General features: G+C 52.0%; 8 protein-coding genes across 8 annotated transcripts; 5 read left to right on the top strand and 3 right to left on the bottom strand.

Annotated features, from left to right (window-relative positions):
* Nucleotides 1–1,001: 1,001 nt before the first annotated feature.
* On the top strand, nucleotides 1,002–2,894 carry AYO20_01361 (hypothetical protein; the record flags this gene model as incomplete). Its single annotated transcript, XM_022639667.1, has 3 exons — nucleotides 1,002–1,029; nucleotides 1,079–1,375; nucleotides 1,429–2,894. 3 exons carry the CDS (start codon nucleotides 1,002–1,004, stop codon nucleotides 2,892–2,894), a joined length of 1,791 nt encoding a protein of 596 aa, XP_022504503.1.
* Nucleotides 2,895–3,396: 502 nt separating this feature from the next.
* On the top strand, nucleotides 3,397–5,035 carry AYO20_01360 (hypothetical protein; the record flags this gene model as incomplete). The annotated part of the gene is made up of 2 exons (XM_022639666.1): nucleotides 3,397–3,753; nucleotides 3,809–5,035. The coding sequence occupies 2 exons, from the start codon at nucleotides 3,397–3,399 to the stop codon at nucleotides 5,033–5,035; spliced, it is 1,584 nt and encodes a 527-aa protein (XP_022504502.1).
* Nucleotides 5,036–6,293: 1,258 nt separating this feature from the next.
* Nucleotides 6,294–8,672, bottom strand: AYO20_01359 (hypothetical protein; the record flags this gene model as incomplete). The annotated part of the gene is made up of 1 exon (XM_022639665.1): nucleotides 6,294–8,672. One exon carries the CDS (start codon nucleotides 8,670–8,672, stop codon nucleotides 6,294–6,296), a length of 2,379 nt encoding a protein of 792 aa, XP_022504501.1.
* Nucleotides 8,673–9,219: 547 nt separating this feature from the next.
* AYO20_01358 (hypothetical protein) lies at nucleotides 9,220–10,832 on the top strand (the record flags this gene model as incomplete). Its single annotated transcript, XM_022639664.1, has 2 exons — nucleotides 9,220–10,577; nucleotides 10,643–10,832. 2 exons carry the CDS (start codon nucleotides 9,220–9,222, stop codon nucleotides 10,830–10,832), a joined length of 1,548 nt encoding a protein of 515 aa, XP_022504500.1.
* Nucleotides 10,833–12,974: 2,142 nt separating this feature from the next.
* AYO20_01357 (hypothetical protein) lies at nucleotides 12,975–14,744 on the bottom strand (the record flags this gene model as incomplete). Its single annotated transcript, XM_022639663.1, has 1 exon — nucleotides 12,975–14,744. One exon carries the CDS (start codon nucleotides 14,742–14,744, stop codon nucleotides 12,975–12,977), a length of 1,770 nt encoding a protein of 589 aa, XP_022504499.1.
* Nucleotides 14,745–15,328: 584 nt separating this feature from the next.
* Nucleotides 15,329–15,819, top strand: AYO20_01356 (mitochondrial import inner membrane translocase subunit tim16; the record flags this gene model as incomplete). The annotated part of the gene is made up of 2 exons (XM_022639662.1): nucleotides 15,329–15,331; nucleotides 15,400–15,819. 2 exons carry the CDS (start codon nucleotides 15,329–15,331, stop codon nucleotides 15,817–15,819), a joined length of 423 nt encoding a protein of 140 aa, XP_022504498.1.
* Nucleotides 15,820–17,214: 1,395 nt separating this feature from the next.
* AYO20_01355 (hypothetical protein) lies at nucleotides 17,215–18,571 on the top strand (the record flags this gene model as incomplete). The annotated part of the gene is made up of 2 exons (XM_022639661.1): nucleotides 17,215–17,289; nucleotides 17,345–18,571. 2 exons carry the CDS (start codon nucleotides 17,215–17,217, stop codon nucleotides 18,569–18,571), a joined length of 1,302 nt encoding a protein of 433 aa, XP_022504497.1.
* A 1,108-nt stretch (nucleotides 18,572–19,679) lies between these two features.
* On the bottom strand, nucleotides 19,680–21,674 carry AYO20_01354 (hypothetical protein; the record flags this gene model as incomplete). The annotated part of the gene is made up of 1 exon (XM_022639660.1): nucleotides 19,680–21,674. The coding sequence occupies one exon, from the start codon at nucleotides 21,672–21,674 to the stop codon at nucleotides 19,680–19,682; it is 1,995 nt and encodes a 664-aa protein (XP_022504496.1).
* Between the last annotated feature and the right edge of the window lie 815 nt (nucleotides 21,675–22,489).

Raw genomic sequence — 22,489 nt, 5'->3', positions numbered from 1 at the left:
AGCATCAAGAATGATAGACGTTTGACGTAAGGAGCTTCCCAGGCATGCGAGCAAGTCAGGCAGTGTGTGGGTGGACCCTGCTTTTGCCATCCTCACACTGACCATGTGCTCGAGGATGGATGCCTTTGGCCCGGTCCCCTGTTGCGCATGTCAAGACCCTGCACAGCGTGGCCAACCGCTCGGTGTATGCCGCAATGTCCACAACCACAAGTCTTCTACCCTGAACCTACCTGCCAGTACGAGTACTCGGTACCGACCTATGATTTTCAGCCAAGCATGTTTGCTCCCTGCAACTGATTCTCAGCTCCTGCTGCCCCAAATGCAAAGTGGCAATCCCTGCCTTTAGTCGTTGGGCGCTTTCCCTGTCTGAATCATCACTCACATACTTCCTCGTCTCTACCATCTCTCTCAGCCACCAAAACTCATTGGAGTTGGAGTTGGAATAAAAGTCTCCTACGAGTACATCTTCTAGATTCAAACATATGTCGTCATCTGCAAGATACCTCTAAAGCCTTGGACAGGATCGCAGACACTTGCTTGGTTCACCAGTACGACTAGTGACCGAACCTAGCTGTCCGCCGTCTCGCCTCCAGCCTCGCACTTCTCGTGGCGACAGCGCGACGATTGGCTCGTCACACCAAGCTAGAACGCCCATCTTCCCACTTGGTCACCTTGCATTTCGCCTCCGTGTTGACGCACAGGTCTTTTCTTCCCTTCCGGATCACTTCCTGCTCGCTCAACTAGGAGCCAACCACTCGCTACCTAGTACCAACTGCTGCAGCCAGTCCTCGTACTACGGTCCACCCCGTAACCTGTATCGTGATCTCATTCGCGACAAAAAAATAGACCTGTCACCTTGGTTTCTGGCGAGCATCGAGAATTGAGAAAGTATTAAGGAGCCACCGTTGCTCCCATGCTCGGTGAAGGAGTCCAGCGTCTTTTAGGGCTGCTCGGTGCACATTGGCCTTTTGCCTTTGTGCTTTACTTCTGACCCTGTCCCCATGGAGACCGTCTTCATTACCATCCACGGTCAGTAAGCCCTGGCGTTCAATGCGTACTTGACTGAGATCCCTCACAGATCTATCCCAGGATGCCCGAATCAGGTACTGTTCCGATTCGGTCGAGGACATACTGGGTTACTTTCCTCATGAGGTGACGGGGAGAGCATGCTGGGACTACTTTCACCCAGACGAGATCCCCTTTGCACGGGCAGTTCATGACCGTGGCATCAGTCTTGACAAGGCGGCTGTTATGAACTATTGCCGCATCAGGCACAAGGATGGTCATTGGGTCGGTTGTGAATGCGTGTTCACCGTGGTTCATGATGTCCTTGTCGCCAGTACTGCGATCTACCGCCGGGGGCCAAAAGCAAGACGTACGAGGACTTTCCACTTTCTTGATCCCAAGCATTATGACTGATTTCTACAGAGAGAGCGCTAGACGGAGCTGGGATCCGACGAATCTTTTCCTCTTCCCCCCGGGATCCCAGGTACCACATGTTGTCGTATCTGTCCAGCAAGTTCTACGATGAACCATCTGCTCATACCCCGGAGCCGAGGGCGGCACTCTTTCTCAACCGCTTCTCACGTACCTCCACCGTCATGTACGCCACAAATGGCGTCGCCGCAATCTTAGGTCTCCAGCCATCAGACTTGACTGGAAGGAGCTTCTACCATTGTATTGAACAAGTGTGTCTTCAAGATGCCGTCAAATGCATTGAAAGCGCCAAAGCTAACGACTCTATTGCCTACCTGAGATTCTGGTACCACAATCCTCTCCAAGAAACTGATAGGCCTGACGGCGAGTCCATTGGTGACGAGAGTGACGAAGACGACGACGGTGGTGTTCCTCTAGGGGCTGACACGCGCTCTGGTTCTGGTTCTAGTGTCTCGATGGGGGATGCTCCCACTCCTCGCCAGACTCAAGCTGCCGCACAGGTCACTGATTCTCAGGCGCAGAGCGCTCCTGGAGAGGCTTCTAATTCTCAAGTCGATGGAGTTGTACAGCCCCCCGGAAATGGGGCGCCTGATGTTCAAGTGAACGGTCACGATGACAGTCATGCATTGGCTTCCGGTGCAGGCACCGATATTGTTGTCAACGAGAATGGGGCAGAGTCCGACCCCGAACCTCATCAGGTTTCAGCTCCACAACAGACCGAGGCAGCAAATGTCAATGGAGAACGACTGGAGCTTGAAGCCGTAGTTTCCTGTACATCAGATGGACTTGTTGTCATTCTTCGCCGTGCGAAACCATTGGTCCCACATACTCTTGGAGCGACCGAGGCGCCATTTTACGCCAACGGACTGTTTGCATCTCCCTGGGCTCCGGAGCCGGTCATGCCTCCCACTATACAGCAAACGACTGTGGCTCCCGCTACTTCTTTCCCAATGACGGACCCGTCCAAGTCTGATTTTATGAATACCATTCGAGAAGTTGCAGTTTTTGCTTGGTCACTTACGGGCATCAACGGTTCTGTCGCGCAGTATGCTCGAGGCACAGCCTCTCCGGAGGCATTGCCTCCAGACGGTCTTCCTATCTGGGACCCTAATGCCCATGTTGACTCAAAAGCGAATGAGTTGTATAACGGCTTCTTGGGCAGTGCACATCGCCCATTTGCCGACTCTGCCGGGTCAAGTGGCATGAAGAAAGACGAGGATCTGGGCAGCAGTGATGATGAAGTGCTCTGGAAGAGAGCACCAACAATGACGCCCTGGAGACGACCCAAGAGAAGAGCTCATCAGGATGCCTTTGGGGGAGAAGGGAATGATGGAGTGGATGGCGGCAATGAGGATGGCAGGAGAAAGAAAACAACAAGGTCGCATTCCAGTTCGGGGCCCAGCACAGGTTCTGGCGGAGCCTCTGCTGCAGGCTCTTCTTCTGGCTCTGCTGGATAGCATGCAATTCGTGATTGCACCAGACTGTGTGGGAAGTGCGCTTGCAATATCTTTCCTTGAAGCAGGCACGCCAGCCGAATATTTGGGTACACGCTCATTGACGAAGACACCATGATACTATGAAATTGACATCTGATGAACCATCATTCAATACCTGTGTAGCGCGTGATATGTCGAACATGACATTATGGTAGGATATACAAAGCACCTTGTACCTTGCACAGACTCGAAATGTCAGGCATCTACATCGGTACGGGGTACCTCGTACATACACGGAGTCCTTCATTGACTAGATATGATCACTATGAGCTCAAAAAAACGTCACACCTTGTAAGTACAGACGTACATTAGAAGCACGTGTTTTCGCGTTTCTAACGCGACAAAGTCCGCAGCCAAATTTGGTGCGTTGCTGAGTACACTTTTAGCCTTGAGCACAAACCCATTTCATCTGTTGAATAGTGGCTTCAACTTTACTCTGAAGTCGACTTCCTGGCAATGCAAGATGCCTCTTGTCAGCGATAAAGTGAATGCTAAGCAATACGTCCAAAATCGTGAATCCGTCACCCATCAGAGCCGCCCAGAACAGCGGTCATTGACGCCGCAGCCAAATTCCGGCCGGGAAAGATCGCAGCAGCGACATGATGAAGCCCGTCGCAAATTGCAGCAAGCCGGCCACAACAAGGAAAATGTGGAGGTCATCAGCCGCCGGGACGCTGCAAAGTTGAAGCTGGACGTGCCCAACACGCTGACAATTTCGAATTCAAAGCTCGCTCAGCTGGCTGGACAGGGTGCTGAAGCACAGGAGCCGGCGGTGGTGCAGCACAGCATATTTTCCCATTCCGTCGAACACCGTCACAATGTCTGTACAGATTGCTACCCCCTTGAGATGGGCTCATCCACTGACCCAACTCTAGGCATTTGACGACACCCAAAGCATCCATTTTGACGACTCGCTGAGCGTAGCCGAAGAAAAGACCGGACGCACGAAGCCTTCCTTCAGCTTCCACCATAATGGGAGCATGCCCCCTATCTGGAACAACGCCGACGCTCCCTTCCACCCTCCCGTGCATAATTTTGACGGTTCAAAATTACTTTTTGGTGAACGTGCAAAGAACTTGGGGCTCCCGGACGATTGGCAAGCCCAGGCGGATGCTGAGAGACTCAGACGAGGCTTTGAACCAGTGCACGGTAAACGGTCCAGTCACACCAGCATTGACCCGGCAAACTATGGGGAAGACGATCATACTCAAGGGTCTGATCCGGATGGCGACATCGAAGGAACATCTATCGTGGAGAACACGCCCTCGCGTACTCGAATGGCGTCTGAAGTCAAGACCACATCAAAGCGTGGCAAGGAGAAAGCGAAAAGGAGCCATAGGCACGAAGATTCAACGAGGCGCTCTTCGCCAAAGCACAGAAAGTCATTCAGCGAAATTGCCCCCCCTGTCGTGGTCGAGCCATCCGGTCGGCAACAGATCAATCGCTTCAATGTCTACAAATCGCTCGAGAAAGAACCTGAGATGGTTCTGCCGGACAATCTTCGTCCAACCATTCAGCTGCCTCAACCACATGCGTCACTTGTGCACCCCCCAGCCTTCTCGTCCAAGATGTCCTCGCTTCATGAGTCGTCATCCGACGAAGAGCAATTTCCAGCAGCAACCAGACCGGACTCTCCACGACTTGCGTCCAAGCGTCACCGCGCAGAGCTGGACCTAGATTTTGACCCGGAAGTCCTCCAAACCAAGTCCATGGCGGACCTGGACGCCATCCCATTCACACAAGACCCACGATGGACGGCGCCGGAACCGGCCCTCGACGCCAACGGCACCCCGCTGACTTTATCCACCAAACTCACGAATCTGACCAAAATGCGTCCTGAGGACCAACGCAACCTGTTCAAATCCCTCACCGACGCCGATCGCGAGCAGACGGCGGAGTGGTTCGTGGAGAAGTTCAAGGCGGATGTGCAGAGGCTGATGACCGTGCGGCTGGAGCGGCGGAAAATCGCCCTCAAGTTCGAGCTCGAGGTCAAGAAGAGGGAGAAGCAGGTCGAGGTGAAGCGCGGGGATGTGGACAAGGAATTGGCCGGCCTCAAGAAAGGCGGCGGAGAATTGATCAGGGGCAAATCGCCCGCAAAGTGATTCAGACCTTCTCTCCCCGGAAATAGAGGGAGTGAGGGAGACCGAAGGAGATGAAAACTGTACAACACAACACAACAAACCAAGCGGGAACATTTGAGCGAGAGCTGGGAGCTGGTCCCCGTTCAAACCAGTCCTTGGACCTCGGAGAAAAGGCATTAATACCACGAAGTTACGACGGAAGGAAAAAAGAAAAGAAAGGAGTTGAAAGGAAAAGGAAACGAGAAGGAAAGAAAAGTAATTTGAGAGGGTTTGCTCTACCTACCTACCTACCTACCTACATACCTTCCAACATACGTACCCCTAACGGCACGACTCGACGACGACTGGAAAAATCAAAATTCACGACTTTACATGGATACATACATAGATCCATAGATCCATAATACCTCATACCTCAACCCAATTAATTATTAACCTAGGTACCTTTGTGGGCTCAGCTATCTCGTATCGTGCCTTTCAACTGTAAATGTCGGTCGTGATACTTTTTATACGTACCCCTATTTGTATAGTACAAGAGGCATACGAAGAGCAACAAAGGTCTATTCTGTACAGTACATGTGGCAGACTGTGGAATCTGACTCTGGTGGGTTGTTTCAGTGTCGTGCTAATTCCACACCGACAGTCTATGTCTATTCAGTCTGTCCGGGTATCAAGGACTCGGTAGCTGGTTGTGACCCTGTCATGGCCACACCGAGCCATTGCCCCGTCTCTCTCCTGCTGATTCAAAGCCTGGTTTCTCCGACCAGCATCGAGGCATACGCAAAGGACCGACTGTCGCTTGGTCTGATTCGACCTGCTCCTGTTGCCATCGAGCCCTCAGAGGCATTGCTGCCTGGGTTCACCCCATCTATCGACCACCTGATGCCGTAAACATGAACGCCCCTCTGTTCGGAACGGGCTGTTTGGTCGTTGAAGCAACCAATTCTCAAATATTGAAGCTCGAGTCTCGTGGTTGACGTATGGGTGTGCAGCTCTCGTGACAAGGCTGGCACCAGGCTCTCAACTTGCCGATATGCGAAGACCGCGAAATGGCTCAATCGAACCATGCCAGTCCGGCAAAGTACTGCACTATCTCGGTGGGAGGATCCAGATATGCATCACCAACAAAGTGACATAGGCGGACTTGTGATACTCCGCAGATCTAGTCACTCCAAAAGGCCCGTATTTGCTGGAAATTTAGCTCACAATGTCCATCGCCCCAGGCGGGCTTCTAGATATTCTTGTGGACAGAGAATATTGCAACCATTATACATACGTCTCAAGTTTTGCTCTTCTCGCTTGCGGTTGACTGCTGCCCAGCCTCAGCAGTGTCACTTGCTTCGCCTGTGTCCGTCTCAGCATCGTCCTGAGCTTTCGTCACCAGCTTTCCCAGCACCTTTGCAAGTCGCTGGTAATCTGCAAGGAGTTCTTGCACCTCACCAAGCCTTAATTCTTTCGCATCCACCACCTTCATGAATCTTGTGATAGGTGGTGCGGCCTTAATGGTCACCAATTCATCGTTGTCTGGCAACCGCAAGGCGGCTTCGCGGATTGGCTTATTTTTCTCCTCTGTCGAGTCTTCCTTGTTCTCCTGTGCCACAACTATCGTCGGCGTAGGAGGAGTCTGTGCGGCAGGTGGAGAAGCCGATGCAGTAGCTGTTCTGCCACCAAATCGTCCAAAAGCGCCTCCAAACGCAGAGCCTATATGGCTCATTGGATTGAGACTGTTGCCGAAATTCTTTACTGTCTCAAGAGGATTGGTGGTCGCTAGTTGTGTTGCTGGTGTTGTGGGCTTTTGGGGAGGACCGCCTGCTATTGTTGTAGCAGGGCCATTAGGGGGCGAGTTCGTGGTTCCTGAAAGAAAGCTCATTCGTTTCCCGGTACCGCTTCCATTGCTCTGAGTGCTATCCACACTTCGCTCCCGTACAGCTGCTTTTCGGCCTCCTAGTAAGCCAAGTAATTTCTCTTCAGTCTTTGTCAGGTTAGAGGGAATGGAGCCAGACTGTCCGTCATGCACGGAGCTTGACTCGCTCAACGCGTGATCGTCTTCATCCGGAGTCAAAGGTCGATTGACGAGTTGTCTCGCTTCGTCCAGCGTCTTGGGAAGGATGACTTCAGTGTTGGGACCTTCACTGCCTCGTTCCTTCAATTTCCCAAGGAGAAATTTGAAGCTGTTATCCAGGCTACTGGAAATATTCTTGAAGCCTTCTTCTGCCGTGGAACGAACGGCTTCATTCGCACTACTTATAGGCTGAAGAAGGTCAGAGAACGTGCGTTGATGTCGTGTAGCAGGAGTGGACGTGGAGTTTTCGGAAAGAGTTTTGACGACCGAGGAAGTTTGACCTGATTTGATTGATGTGCCCGTAGCGTTCGAAGTAGAGGTCGCTGTGGTAGGAGACGCGGAAGCAGGGACCGATTCAGGCAATAAGGGAAATTCTTCAAGCTTATCCAAACTCCCATCTCCTTCTAGTTGGGATGGAATCTTCTTAGGGCCTTCTGGCAATTCGTCTGCCCTCAGGCTCGCCAGGTCGACATCTTCTAGGAAAGTAATCGCGGCCTCCAGATTCGTGAGGCAGTAGGCGGCCTCGCCATCGATTTTTGGTGCTGCTCTGAACCGCTGTATGAAATAAAGGTTGCTAATTATGTTGATACCTTCCACTGGTGATGTGATCAATGTGTAAATCAGGGTTGGCAGGATCTCGTCGGCCGAAGATGAGGAAGGGTGTATTGAGTAAAGAGTATCAACCACAGCTTTATGGGCGGTTGTGAGGTGCTGCAATTTTCCCAGCGGATAGTGCTCTTCGTTCATCTTAGCCAGGCTCTCTCGCGCAGGAGCCAGCGAGGCTTGGACATCTTCGGCCGACTTTTCAGTGTCTTCGTTCCAATCAATACCCAGGTCCTTTAGGCCTATCCCTACCAATGCTAATGCTGCTGTTTTTGATCTTAGCTTCTCGTCTCTGACCTCATCCAGAGTACTTTTGTGTCTCCATATTTTGTCATAAACCTTCTCGCATACTCTTTTCTCCACCGCCTCCTCCAGGACAATCCTTTTGTACTCTAGCAGTTTCCTCTGCTTGCGTCTCTCTGTGACCTCGGAAGCCGTCAACATCTGCTGAGAGCCTCCTCTTTGGTCCACTGGCGCCAGAGAATCACTCGAAGGCTTGTTTTGCAGAGGTTTGGAGCGTGAGGAGGGCTTGGAAGGTGTCGGTGACTGGTCTCGGTGGATGCGGGACTTGAGGGCCGAAATGTGAATGGAGATTGCTCCGGATGCTCGAGCATAGAATTCCTGAAATAGTTCTGACAACTGGTCGATCGTCGGCGGTTCATTGTATATCTTAGCACTGAGGGACTCAATGAATCTGTCGGTCAGGCTTGCCAATTCTATGGGCAACTCGTCGAAGCGATCTGGAAGGCTGTTGGCCCGCCCCAGGTCCGGGGATGGAGGTTCATCTTCTTCATTTATAGGCTTTTCAAATATGTCCTCTGGTGAAGAGTCCTGCTTTTTGGGAGATTTCAGAGATGTGACGGCTTGGATGGTGCTAGCTCTATTTCTACCAGCGGGGGACGAGGGAGCAGGAGGCTCGTAACGAGTGAAGGATTTCGTGGAGATAGCAGAGGGTCTCGACTTGGTTGATCCCGTTGAGAAATTCCTCGACATGATGAAGGATTGAGACGTGATGGTCTCGAGTGCGGAAAGAGTGAACAGACCAGTACTGTATTTGTGTTGTCAGCCTGTCTCAGGCAGCCGGCGCGGGAGATCTTAGAAGAGCATTCTTTTACTCCAAAGAGAAACTATAAACAATCCGGTGCCTAGGAGTCGCAAATGACCCCAGAGCCGGCTCATCCGTAGAGGATTCGTGGTGCGTCGTTTCGTTGTTGACTGCTGAACAAGAGCCAACAACGCATGTGATTGACGGGTTTGGTGGATTCGGTAATGTACCGAATAATAGAAAGTGGTTTAGTTGCCCTCCACAGTCGGGCTCGACGTCAGTGCCTTCCAGACCCATCCTCGCCTCCATCCACCGAGCCACCACTGGCCACGAGACCCCGAGCCACTTCAGTCAACAGTCATTCAAACATCCCATCTTCATCAACTCCGATCTCCCCTGCACCCTGATTCAGTCACGTACCATCAGCACATCAATATGAAGACTCGGAAACAAAGAGATAGGATTTGCACATCAGGCAGCAGAATCACAGCGAGCATGCTGTTGTCCTTCCTCGCCTTGACCCCCTCGATCGTTGTGGCCAAACTCCCCGCCGCCATTGATCCCTGGTATCCAGTGCCAGCACCGAAAGAATCAGACACTCATGACTTTACACTAAGACACATTTTCCATCGAGGCACCTATCGAGATCCCAATCTGCACAAACGCTACGATTTTAGCCCGCAGGCGCCCGTCCTTCTCACCCAAGACGATGACCATGTCCAGACGTCTTTCCTCCAACCGCCGCCACACTTCATCCTGCGTTCTGACTCTGTCGAGATTGAGCGACTAGTTGACAGGCAAGCGCCGAGCATTGAGAGATATCTCCAACATGCTCGATACACAGGCAGTCCGGCTGTGCTTGACGCTTCGCAGTGGACACTGGACGAGGTGGTGGGTCCCAATATCGAGCACAAGCCCACGGTACTCAACCTGGCGATAATGGCAGCCAACGCATATAACCCAGGCCCTGGCGAAGGAGATTGGGAAGATGTCAACCAAGGCTATAACCGATCTACACCATTTGGATGGGAAGGCGACGGGTTGAGGGGACATATATTTGCCAACGAAGGCAACGAAACAGTCATCATTAGTCTCAAGGGGACTTCTCCTGCCGTCTTTGATGGAGATGGGACTACCACCAAGGACAAGCTAAACGACAATCTCTTCTTCTCTTGCTGTTGTGCTCAAGGCGGCTCATACTTCTGGCATCAAGTCTGCGACTGCCAGACCGGCACGTATACTTGCAACCGGACATGTGTAGTCCAAGCCTTGAGACAAGAGAACCGGTATTATCGAGCTGCAATCGACTTGTATACCAACGTTACGGAATTATACCCAGATTCGAACGTCTGGCTTGCAGGTCACTCCCTTGGCGGCGCAGTAACTAGCCTCCTTGGTCTCACATTTGGTCTGCCAACCGTAACATTTGAAGCGCCTGGCGAAGATCTTGCAGCAAAGCGCCTCGGCCTTCCGGCTCCCCCATCATCAAATCCCAACAGACCACGCACAAAATATACCGGGGCTTATCACTTTGGAAACACGGCGGATCCAGTCTTTATGGGAACCTGCAATGGTGCCACAGCAACGTGCACGTTGGGTGGGTACGCCATGGAATCCCAGTGCCATACTGGCAAACAATGTGTTTACGATACTGTGAGTGACTACGGTTGGCGTGTGGGAATAGGAAACCATAAGATTCACAATGTGATCGACAATGTGATCAAAATGTACCAGACGGTCCCCACTTGTGAACCTGACGATGAGTGTGTGGATTGCTTCAATTGGAAGTTCTTTGAGAGCAATGGCTCGGACTCGACGACGACCACCCGGACAACTAGCACAAGCTCAACAACGTACACAAGAACGAGCACATGCAAAACTCCAGGCTGGTGGGGATGTCTAGATGAGACTACAACAGCCGCTACGACGACCACGGTACCGGTGGTTACCACCACCTACACGACCACAAGTTGCGTTACACCAGGCTGGTTTGGGTGCAACGAGAAAGTCAATGTCACGGTAACAACAACCACGCTCGCGCCAACAACAACCTCGTCCACCGCATCTGTCCCTGCTTCTGTCACGCACGACCCATCGTCAACCTGTGAGCACCCAGGTTGGTGGGGATGTCGTGATACCACGTCGACTACACATATGCCATCTCCATCTTCGACATTATCGAATCCAAGTGCCACAAGAACCGCCAATCCACATAAGAAGCACACATGCAAGACACCCGGTTATTTCTGGGGTTGCCATGATTCATCCAAATCCCACCATCACCATGTCACAAGCACTGCCATTGACGCCTCGACAACAACGGAAGGCACCGTCACACGAGCGCCAACATTCACCACGAGCGTTAGTAGTGCTACGGCAACTCAAACCACTACAGCCGACGATGGTTCAAGGAAGGGAAGGAAATGCGGAAGACGGGTATTTTTTGGACTAATCTGTTTGGATGGTTATGAAGAATATGTACCTGATTTATGATCGTCAGGTACAACCCAACACGACTTTCATGATACGTTGATATTTATATTGTGAATATACGGGTTGCATGCACGCGCCTGATTGCGCGCAAACTGGAGTTGGATTTGGGGGATGGTCAAGCAGGTTGGCGCGCTTGCGTGTATTTTTTGAAGTCTTTCAAGACTTGTCATTCGTTGCTTCCTAAGTGAGATATCATGGGAGTTGATAACTATCCAAGTTCTCTAGCATATCCAGTGTCAAATGCGAAAGATTGGATCAAACCCAGGCGACTGGGGTACAAAGCAAATTCTCAGATCATGACTTTTCCCCTTGCAAAAAACCAGAGACTGCGTTTTCCCTAAAACATATCGATTACAAGCCCAGCGGATTGTCTGCCGTTTGTTTCTTGCCTCCAATCGAATCGGTGGTGGATTTGGCCGTGTTGCCCACAGCCTTTGTCGTGTCGCCGAGCTATATATACAGAGCAAGGGCCGGCAGAATGTCAGTCGATGCATGAATATCTCGAGGCCCGTTGTCGAGCTACTTTCGCAGAGGATGTCACGGGAATAGGAAGATCGGGGGGAGGGGGTGAGAGTCGCAGAGGGTGGGAGAGTAGAGGGAGGGAATAAGGGAAGTAGGTACATACGCCTTGACTAGCACCACCCACGGTCTTGCCGACACCCTGTCCAACGCCGGAGACGGTGTTGCCCACTGTATCCTACACGAGCCACGCGAACATTTTCGGCATGTTAGCCCAGGCTGTAGACAATATATAGGGAGGGAATAGTAGAAAGGAGTGAAAAGACGCCGAACGTACCGTGACGCCACCGACAGTGTTGCCGACCGTGTCGGTCAAACCGCCGAGGATGCCTCCTACTTTAGGGCCAAGGGGTGTTAGTCACTCGACCAAGGTCATTTTCCTGTTGTTGAGAACAGAGAGTAGAACAGGATAGGATACGACCAGGAGGGAGCGAGAGATTGGCTGGGCTGAGGGAAACATGAACATACGGCCTTGTTGCTCCTTTTTCTGTTGCTGTTCAGACATGGTGAGGATTGAAAGTTATTTTGTATTGTACGGTGTCAATAGAACAAGAGTCGTCCTTTGCTTTAGAGAAGTGGTTTATGGTTGTTGTTGTGGTGGTAGGAAAGTTGATATATGAGACGATGAAGATAAGTACAAGTCCCCTACATGTATGCTATAATATATGTAGATGACCGTGCCTTGCACGGGACCCCCTCTCTCTCTCCTCCTATTCTCGTCATAACCCACAAGTAACTTTGCCGTGGTCAGGCATTCTGTGCAACAAAGAACCAAGTGCTTGACGTCAGTCTCGATCCCTCTGGCACCATTGGACTCTGGTCTGGCCTGGAATGGGATGGAGATGTGGGGATGGGTTTTTTCTGGGATTGCCATGGGTTCCAGCACTGACGGGTCAAGGCAGGGAGCCACGAGGGATCAGACAGATCCTTGATCATCATGGCGAGGAGTGGGTGAGTGGTCAACAGCTCAGGGTGCTCAGGCAAGACGAATGAAAGGAACGAGGACAAGTGGAGGAGAGGGTGTGATCCTGGTAGATATGACGTCGCGAGTAACTAACTCACTGGTGCCGATACTGGCACCACGGCAACAGGGGTGGCCGAACAGCAAGGTGCAAAATCAGGACTTACATATCGAATCACAAGCACATCACGGGAAATACTAAACGTGCTGAGCAGCCAATCCTGGTGTACTACTAATTATAACATATCCTCCGAGGCTCATACCATCAAGATAATCCCTATCCAAGGCTCATAGCAACATCCTCCTGAACACTGAATGCTCGGTGTCCTGGAGCATCTCGCCACTTATCCAGCATATCATCTTCTGGACCATCGCGACTCCGATCGCTCCGTGTGCTGAGCTGGCCTGTATTCTTCCCACTCGAGCTCTTGCTGTCACTGCGGTCTCTTTTCGAGAACCAGCTCCCCGGTTTCTTCACCACAGATGCTTTGGCAGTGCTGTTGGCGTCGTTGGACTTTTGATCTGGTCCAGATGACTTCTCCGTGGGAGTTCTTGAGTCTGCGGTAACCGTGTCGTCTGATCCGCCCACCCCTTTGGCGAAGTCTTTCGCCTTTCTCACCTTGTCCTCTTCCGTGTCAGACGAGGATTGTGCTGGAGTGCCGCTTGGAGTGTCCTCAATGTTCGGTGTCGCTTCAACAAGTTCCGCATCACGGAACCACTTGCGCCTCCTCGTATATCTACCCCATCCGTCTTCTCTCCTCCCATCTTCCCATCGATTGTCATAATATATCCAGCCTCCGCCGTCGTCGGCGGTCGCCTTACCGGACATACCACCGCCTCCCATTTTGCTGTCGCTTATTGCCCTCTTGTGTGACTTGGCGTCTCCATGCTCTATTCGCCATTCGGGATCGATCCATCTCCACCGGGACATACCACCCTCCACATCTGGGAGTTCGAATTCCTCCTTTGATGGTGCAGGATTTAGGTGTTCATCCGTCCAAGGGGCGCGCTCATATGCAAACAAAGAAGTCGTCCAACCCAGACCCAACCACCGCCGTTGATTCTCATATAATATAAACGTGAAACGAACGCCAGAAGAATCCGGTTTCCCTTTGATCGCAGCTTCTGAGGCGAGGTCGCCTTGAGATTTCGATCTTGTCCCGATTGATGGTCGATTTGATGGCCCAGATTGTGCATTGGGCGAAGTATCAAATTCCAATCCAGTGACAAAGGCGGCAGCTTTGCGCATAAAGACAGAACGCCAGAGAATAACCCGAGACACCCGGGCCGGCTTGGAATGCCAGGTCAATATTATTGTGCCAACAGCGAGAATGACTCTTCGAGGAGTCAGAATATAGAAAGGCGGAAGGGTCAGGGCAACCCAAAAGGGAGTTACTAAAAGAACACGGATGAAGAGGGTCGTCAAAGCTGGCCGGGTCGTAGCGGCGGTTGGTGTAGTTTGGGTAGAAAGAAAATCGGTCAGGTTGAGAAAGGGATCCAATAAGACATTGCACCGAGCAGTCAGTTCCTGCAAGGTCTCGACAATTTCATCGAGGGTCTTATGGTGCGATTGAGATTCTGAAGGTTGCCTTTTGTGGCCCTTTGCTGTGTGTTTCTCTCCGGTTTTGGAGGTGGACGACAGAGGCGAATAGCGTCTGGAGTACATTCCCAGTATGAGACCAACTACTACAATGATCGGGCTGGCAAAGCGAATGATTTCACTTCCATATAGTGTGATTCCCCAAAAGACAGCCACCATCAGATATGATTCCCATGGGTCTCGAGTGCTCCATGACAGAAGACCGGCGAGTTTATTCAACGGCAGCAAGAAGGGATGTGAATGGGCTAGGGCTCGGGTGATCTGAGGTGGTGTCGCTACTAGTAGAGGCGACTTTTTGTGAACTATGATCGTAGACCGCTGCTTCGATGTGGCGGAGTAGCCAGAGGTGGATGTTGGAGAGAAGGCAGCATATGTGGGGGGATTAGGGTCCCAGGCCTGCTGGGAGGAGGAATCTGACGCAGGTGCATATGAGGACGGTCTTGACATCGATGTGATCCAAGGAGTTTCTGAGCAGTCATTAGCATAGCTGAAATAGAAAGTCCGGAAGGGGATCAGGACATACCAAAAGCTGCCATACACCGAGTAATGCCGGGTCATGAGGATGACGCCCAAAGGATACCTAAACAGAATGACGCTACTGGTGCGGAGACGGAAAGACTCAGTCCAGGATCGCCTGATTGCTTTGTAGAGGTCTGTTGTTCAGAAGTATTATAAGAGATGATAGCGACATATTTGATAAAGGAAGATATTTGATGGCTCGGCGGATGTGAGATGTGGTCTTGTGGACAACCTTGACTGCGGCGTAGGCATGTGCACAGCGCAGGCAGAGCCGTGACGATCAATGACTTGTTTGGTGACCGCATCGATGCAGGTGGCAGGACACAAGGGAATCAGTCACGTGACCTAGAAGAGAATTGCGTGGAAATTTAGGCGAAGATTCGCCGGCCGGAGACTGCGACAAGCAAAAAGATTTCCTGCAGCTTCTGTCTTGAAGAACAAATGAACACTCCGCCATCGCCCACATCGCGATCATTAACCCATTTGATCTTGTTACTTTCCGACAAGAATCAATGGTATGTATCCCCTAGTTCTAGATGTCCCCAGTCAGTCGTTCCCTGCAGGACCGGACTGACCATACCAGGCGCATCGAATTATCGCCCAGATCGTCCTAACCGGAGGGCGTGTCTTTGGCAGAGCGTTCGCAGAGGCATACAAACAAGCTCAGGCATCGACACAATATGCAAGGGCTGCTGCGAAAAGCGACCCAGGCGCGGTCAACACCGCCGCCGCTTCTGGGATGACCCTCGACGAAGCCTGCAAGATTCTCAACGTGAAGCCTCCCCAAGGCGGCGCCACCAACATGGACCAGGTCATGGAGAGGTTCAAAAAGCTGTACGATCTCAACGAGCCTAAGAAAGGCGGGGGTGGATCCTTCTACCTCCAAAGCAAGATTCTTCGTGCCAGAGAACGGATAGAGATGGAGGCCCGTGCCGCCGAGCACAAGGCTCGGTTGGAAAAAGAAATCAAAGAAGGTTGGAGACCCAAGATCTATAAAGACTGATCTCCCTTGCGGCTGACCGTCTTCAAAGGACGGTAACGAGACCGGATGGCCAGCTAGGCCTACATGACTTCGCACCTCGTCCCTCGGATCCTCTCTTTCGACGATTGTTTCTCGTGCATAGCGGACGGCGTTGGGCGGAAATTTCTCTGTAAAAACCATTTGTACTATACCATGGGTGAGGGTCTACGCTAGAATTTCTCAGCAAAAGAATGGGATTATCACGTCTTGGATGGATGCTCTTTCTACTTTTGCGGAAAGGAGGATGATGTTCAGGAGGAGACAGCAGACAAGTTGACGCGGTGTCTCTAATGTCAGTGCTGTCGCAATCGCAGCCTTGGAATTGGGCAGGGACGCCGCTCCAACCTGACGAGCGTATCTCCACTCAAGAAGGAAATTGGGGCCAAGTCGAAGCAGCTAATGACCGGGCCTGGTTTGAAGTTGATGCAGACATATAAGAACGACAGAGGACAGGAATTCAGGAGAGAGAGTTGAAGAAACTTGGTGCCCCTTCGGACGCTGGAGCAGGTCCAAAAATGATAGCATTTGTGCACATTCAGTTGGCATTCCGCCCCGGTACTGGCGAGTGGCCGTTACATACTTGTATGGGGCCAACTAAAAGAAGAGACACGGATCAGCCAGGCCGATAAGCGTTGGAGACTTGCAAAGGTAAGAAGGAAGAGAGGGCCACACTAGGATCATCAAGATCACCAGGATAGAAGTGGGTATCGACGGGAGTTGAAGTGCGATAAGGTGTGAGATCTGTACGCAGTCTGTGTAACCTGACAACCTGGCAACCTGCGTGCAGACTGCGCCCAGACCAATATGAGAGCGTCATGGATCTGAATGGCGTCGTCCTCGATTCTCCTTCGCCATGTTCAAGCCATGTTCAAGCCATGCATTATCTTTGTGTTTCGTGTCTAGTATCGAGTCAACGTTGCGTGCTTAGACGAAGATCCTGCTTGTCCACCTCATCACTACCAAATCCCTCGGCTGAATCCGCATCTTTCGCTCCACACATTTACCAAGTCCTCGTATCCTCCCCAACCACCTCCCTCACCAAGTGACAGCCTGCGAATCCGGAGAGAACAATCTAGGCCACCGGCAATCCACCCCCTTCTTGTTCTCTAGCTCGATATCAGCCGCAGGAACCTTTCCCTTGCATGCATTGGACTGCCCCACTGCGTTGTCGCCATCGCTCCCAGAGTTTCCGAATCGAACCAAACACCCAAAAAATAGTCCTTGGTGGCTCCTCTCACCGATTGCGACCGCCGTCACCCAGAAAGGTATTACATTGACATCTTGCTCCTACATACTTCCAATCCGCCTCCATTCAACATCCCCCTTTTTCAACCAGGACCGCATACTCTGTGCTTGGCCCGTGGGACTGACGAAGCCATGCCTAGGTCTCAATCGCCACTGTCCAACTCACTCCCTCCTCTCGTCTTCGGGACCGCCACCTTCAACTATCAGGTAAATAACCACCTTCTTTTGCAACCCGGCATATCTGTTGATATCTGGCTTACAGTACAATGTTGATCCATACGCCCTGGGTCCCACTTCTCTTGTCCAGAAAGCTCTCGCCCAAGGAGTCCATGCTTTTGACACCTCTCCTTACTACGGACCGGCCGAAGAGATCCTCGGGACTGCTCTGGACAGCGACCTAGTCCGACAACACTATCCGCGAGATCAGTATTTTATCCTTACAAAGGTTGGCCGCGTTGCCGCCGATGCTTTCGACTATTCCCCGTCATGGGTCCGACAGAGCGTCCAAAGAAGTTGTAGTCGTCTGAGGACTGACTACCTCGATGTGGTCTATTGCCATGATTGCGAGTTCGTCTCACCAGAGGAAGTCCTCGGCGCCATCAGGGAGCTCCGCCGGATACGGGACGAAGAAGGCACCGTGCATTACGTTGGTATCTCTGGCTATCCTGTGCTGGTTCTTTGCGAGCTGGCTGAAATGATTTTGCGAGAGACTGGAGAACCACTGGATATTGTTCAATCGTACGCAAACTTCACCCTTCAGAATACCCGGCTGCTTTCGGACGGTCTTGAGCGCCTGGTGAACGCTGGTGTGGATGTTGTGACAAATGCCAGCCCTCTAGGAATGGGCCTGTTAAGATCAACAGGTCCTCCTGTGGGCGCTATGGGTAATTGGCATCCTGCTCCGGACGGCCTCCGACAAGCCTGCATCAATGCCGGAAAATGGGCAGAGTCCAGAGGAGAAAAGCTCGAAGTTGTCGCGGTCAGATTCGCTCTCGAGAACTGGCTCCGGGAAGGCGCCAAAGTTGGATCCTTGGGTAACCCACTTGGAAACACAGACACGTCTTATGGCCATGCTTTTAGCCTGCCTCAGGAGAGAGTAGGCGTCAGTGTCATGGGTGTCAGTAGGGTGGAGGAGCTCGACGAGACGATGCGAGTGTGGAGAAGCGTTCTCGATGGACTGGCTGACGACCTCGATGCGGAACCCGGCACCATTACTCCCTGCGACTCGGTCACTGATCACGAATGGTCTCTAGCACGTCGACAAACCATCCGCGAACTTGCCAAGGGAATTCGAGGGGTTATCGGATCCGAATGGGTTGACTATGTCTGGGAGTCCCCTGATCCAGGCTTCATTAATCGACGAGAGAGGAAGGATGATGTCGTGGTGAATGAGGTCGAAGTGCCTGTTGCTGTCGACACAACGATGCTGACACCTCCCTCCGAAGCCGACGATAATGGAGTACCAACGGACGTCCCCCCAATGCCCTGAAACGAGATTTGTTACAAAGATATCTTTCAAATGGTAGGGGCGGATCTATCCCTTTCGAAGCCATCATTTGTGCATGGATTTCGGCGACTACCAACTATTGTCCTTTTCAACCTGAGCTATTTTTGCATCCCGGATGATCACGACGTCGAAGAGAGACCGCAATGCATTTTTTCCACCCCGGAAACCCGGAATGTATTCATTTTGGTCTGGTCGCAAACTAGTCAGGAGTTGGATTTTAGAGCTCTTTGAAAATCTCCTTTGCTCTTTAGATTGCAAATGCTTGACAACGTGCAGCGAAGCGCTTGGAGATGGGAGATCGGGGGACAGGGCTCGCGAACGCGACCCTTGTCGGCACTTGGAACCCTCATTTTCAGGTGTTTTTAGCCTCTTGAGAGTATTGAGAGTATTGAGAGCAGGAACTTGAGGCGATGGCATTAACACATTCTCTGTTCTGCGTGGAGAAGTCACGCTCTTGAGATTCGGACGGAGGTCTATCATGGCATTTCAGTCCCAGACTAGCGGTCCTGACCTGATGCAGGGAACACTTCCACCGCATACCGACAATGGCAGCGTGTGTGCGAAATGCTCTACCCCAAATCAATCAGCTGGTGAAAACGAGATGTGATTTTTCGCCGTTCAACGAGGCTACCTGGCTACGTATGTACTACAACCACCATAGGCGGGACGTAGTGGAATTGAATAAAATGGAAAGGATAGAAAAGAATAAAACGTCTCTCCTCCATGTTTGCACGCCCGCGCGATCTGTCCACATAAAGTACTTGTACCTACATACATACTCATAGTACTATGTAGGTTACCTGGTTACCAGGTTACCTGTGTTAGATACCAGACACCTCGTACGAGTACGTGGACGTGACGTTGGCCCTCTCTCCCGCGCCGTCCCTCTCCATCTGGCCTCTCTCTCTGGGGAAATCAATCACGAATCACTCACTCACAATGACCGAGGCTGAAGACTTCTTATCATGAATTCTCTGGGTATCTAAGACCTAAGACCTAAGACCTAACTAAGACCTAAGGTAGGTAGGTAGGTATGCATGGATGTTAAGGACGAATGTATACCGGGACTTTCCTGTGGTGATGATGTATTTCATTCCACCTCGACAAGGACGGCCCTCTCGACAAGCCAGTCCAACACGCCCTGGACCGTCCATCTCCCCTCCTTGAACCTCTTCCACACGGTATCTTCGCCGGCGACATTGCCCACGGCATCCTCCAGGCCCTTAACCCCGACCATGCCCTCCTTCTCTCGCCAGACGCGCTCGGCCTCCTCGCCGGCCCGCCTGACCATGAGGTCCTCGTCCTCGGCCCGGTACAGGTCGCAGCGGTCGCACTCTTGACATTTTTGGCCGGGGATGGGCCGGAAGTGTTCGCAAAAGTGCCGGTAGCCTTCACCGGTTTCGATGTTGGAGCCAGCCTTGCCGATGTTCTTGCGGCAGAGGTAGCACATGCTATACCCGCACACGCAGGTGAGTTTGTTGCACCCCGAGGTTTTCACAAATGAGGTCCCACACCGTGGACATGTCCTCTTAATGGCAGCAGTGCGTGCTGCCTCAACGGTCGTGCGGAGTGAAAGAATCAAGGGTTCGTGGCAGACGTGCGGATCGTGCCACGCCTTTTGGCATTTGAGGCAGGACTTCCGCATGCAGGAGGGATTCCGACATTGAAAGCGCGTGGTACAAGTCTTAACGGCTAAATGGGCCAACGACGTGTAGAAAAGTGTAATAAAGTAACGGGGGAAAAGAACGAAGAAAGGTAATAGAAAGAGGATGGTGGCCGGGAGGAGTTCGAGCAGGAGGATGCATATAATAGTGTGGATGCCTGTGATGGGTTTGCGAAGTCGCCATGTGATGGCCGATGTGACTGTGTCCGGATCGTAGATCTGTTCGACTTCGGCGTAAGAGCAATACGGGCATCGCACGAGTGGTAGAGCCGAGTGTTGGAGGTTGTGCTCGGCCAGACGGTCCTGAAACTTTTTCCAGGTTTCAGCGCTGGACTTGTTGTCGAAGCGGTCGAGAGCGCGCTTGAGAAGGTCCTGATGGATATGGCCGTCACAATCATCTGCGGCCAGGCACTTCAATGTGCCGCGCTCGACGTCGACAGATTTTGCCCACCCTTGCCCGAAGAGGGCCTCGTGGAGAGTGTGACGGGCGCAGTCTAGGCAAATAGTATGATTCGAGTGTGTGCAGAATGAGGCGTCCTCGAACGTGACATCGTTATAACAGACCTGGCACTCAAACAGGGCACCCGCTTCCTCGGCCTCCTTCAGATTGAGGGCTTGAGCGAGTTCCAGGTCGATCGCTTGTTGGTCTCTCGGTCGTCGAGACGACTGCGCGGACACGGAGAAGAGATTTGACAACTCCTTGTCAAGGTCGCGAGACCCTGTCGAGATCAAGCGTGGCCCTCCAGGATCCGCCTTTGTTCTATCCAAGAGGACCGACGGAGGTTCGGCCTGGGATCGCTTCTTCTTGAGGAGGTTTGCAAAGGTGGCTTTCCACGACCTGCTCGTCAATTCTTGAAGGGTAGGCCGCGCATTCGTATATGAGAAGTTGACTTCCGCGAGGACGGCGTCAATGGCACTCTTGCCCAGTGCACTGAATTCACGTCCCACCGTCCGTCTGACCGCGTCCTTATACTCCTTTGTCCTGAAAAGTTCGTCTGCCGGGATCGGCTCCTCCACGCTCCTCGGCGGGACATTCAATCGGCCCTTGGCCCATTCTGCTTTGTACTTGTGGAGTTGCTCCGTGGCGATCGGGAGTCTACTGTCGCCATCGAAGCGGACAAGGAGTTCCCGGAGGACCTCGACCTTGACGTCCGGGAAGAAGTCGGCGAGCACGAGCAAGTCCTTGTTCAAGGGCACCGAAGGATCTTCATCTTCAGGGTCTCCGGCGGGCAGGGACTCCTTTGAGCCTGTTCTAAAGGGATTCTTTCTCAAAACTTCGGTGAGCGCGGAACTGGGGGACGTCTGTCGGGAGGTGGGAGTCGACGACGAGGAAGAGGAGGAGTGTTGTGAGGGCGCGCGGTGATGGGATGACGAGGATTTGGGGTTAGCGGAGCGTTTGGATGCGCCTGAGTAAAGCCACATCACTCCGACTGCTGCGGGTCGATTTGAACATGGTGCTCAAGTAGACATGAACAGAGGGACGGGCGAGGATAGCGCATTACTCTTTGGGCCTTTTTGAGGAGTTGCGAGGTGTTGCCGTGCGCTGCCTGCGTGCTGCTGCGTAGGCATGAGTAAGTTGGTCACTGAGCAAAATAATTGATAGCCACCAGTGACATGGAGACGGCGTCTCGGAGGCCCCCAAAGCGACCTTATTCCGCTTGTGGGCGACGCCAAAATTATTATTAGTGATGCTTCCACTCAAGCGTATAGCGTATCTTCGTAAATTTCCTGACCTTCATCTATGTACCTGATCTACCTATATACATATGTACATCCCCCTTATATTCGTTATTCGAAAGCAATCCGCCACAGGGAGAATAATCGGTCTACGTTTCGGACACAACTCGAAGCTTCATCAAGTACGAGTTTGTAAAGAAATTGATCTCTTCCAAACCTATACACGAGTTACGGCTGGAGGCTAGTATAGCGTATATCGTATCGAACGCATCCAACCATGCAGGACTTCGCCCGAGGCGATCCCTTTTTCCAACTTTCCCATGGCTCCGCCGGATGTGATAAAACTCGGTACATTGTTGAGACCATTCACCACTGACTTGAGAAAGACACGAGAAATCCGTGATGATAGCATAGACAATGAACAAAAAAAACAATTAATTCCCTCGCTCGTACTCATTCCGACCGACCATTTCCATCCTATCCAAGCCAGTTAAGTATTTTGTTGCTTTTTAATCCAGCACCAAAAAAATCCCGACCCCCTCCTTTGGGAGGAGGAGCAA

Source organism: Fonsecaea nubica, assembly GCF_001646965.1.
Source record: "Fonsecaea nubica strain CBS 269.64 chromosome Unknown Scaff5, whole genome shotgun sequence".
In the NCBI taxonomy this organism is placed as follows: domain Eukaryota; kingdom Fungi; phylum Ascomycota; class Eurotiomycetes; order Chaetothyriales; family Herpotrichiellaceae; genus Fonsecaea; species Fonsecaea nubica.
Note: the sequence above shows the minus strand (reverse complement) of the source record. Positions and strands in the feature narration are given on the sequence as shown.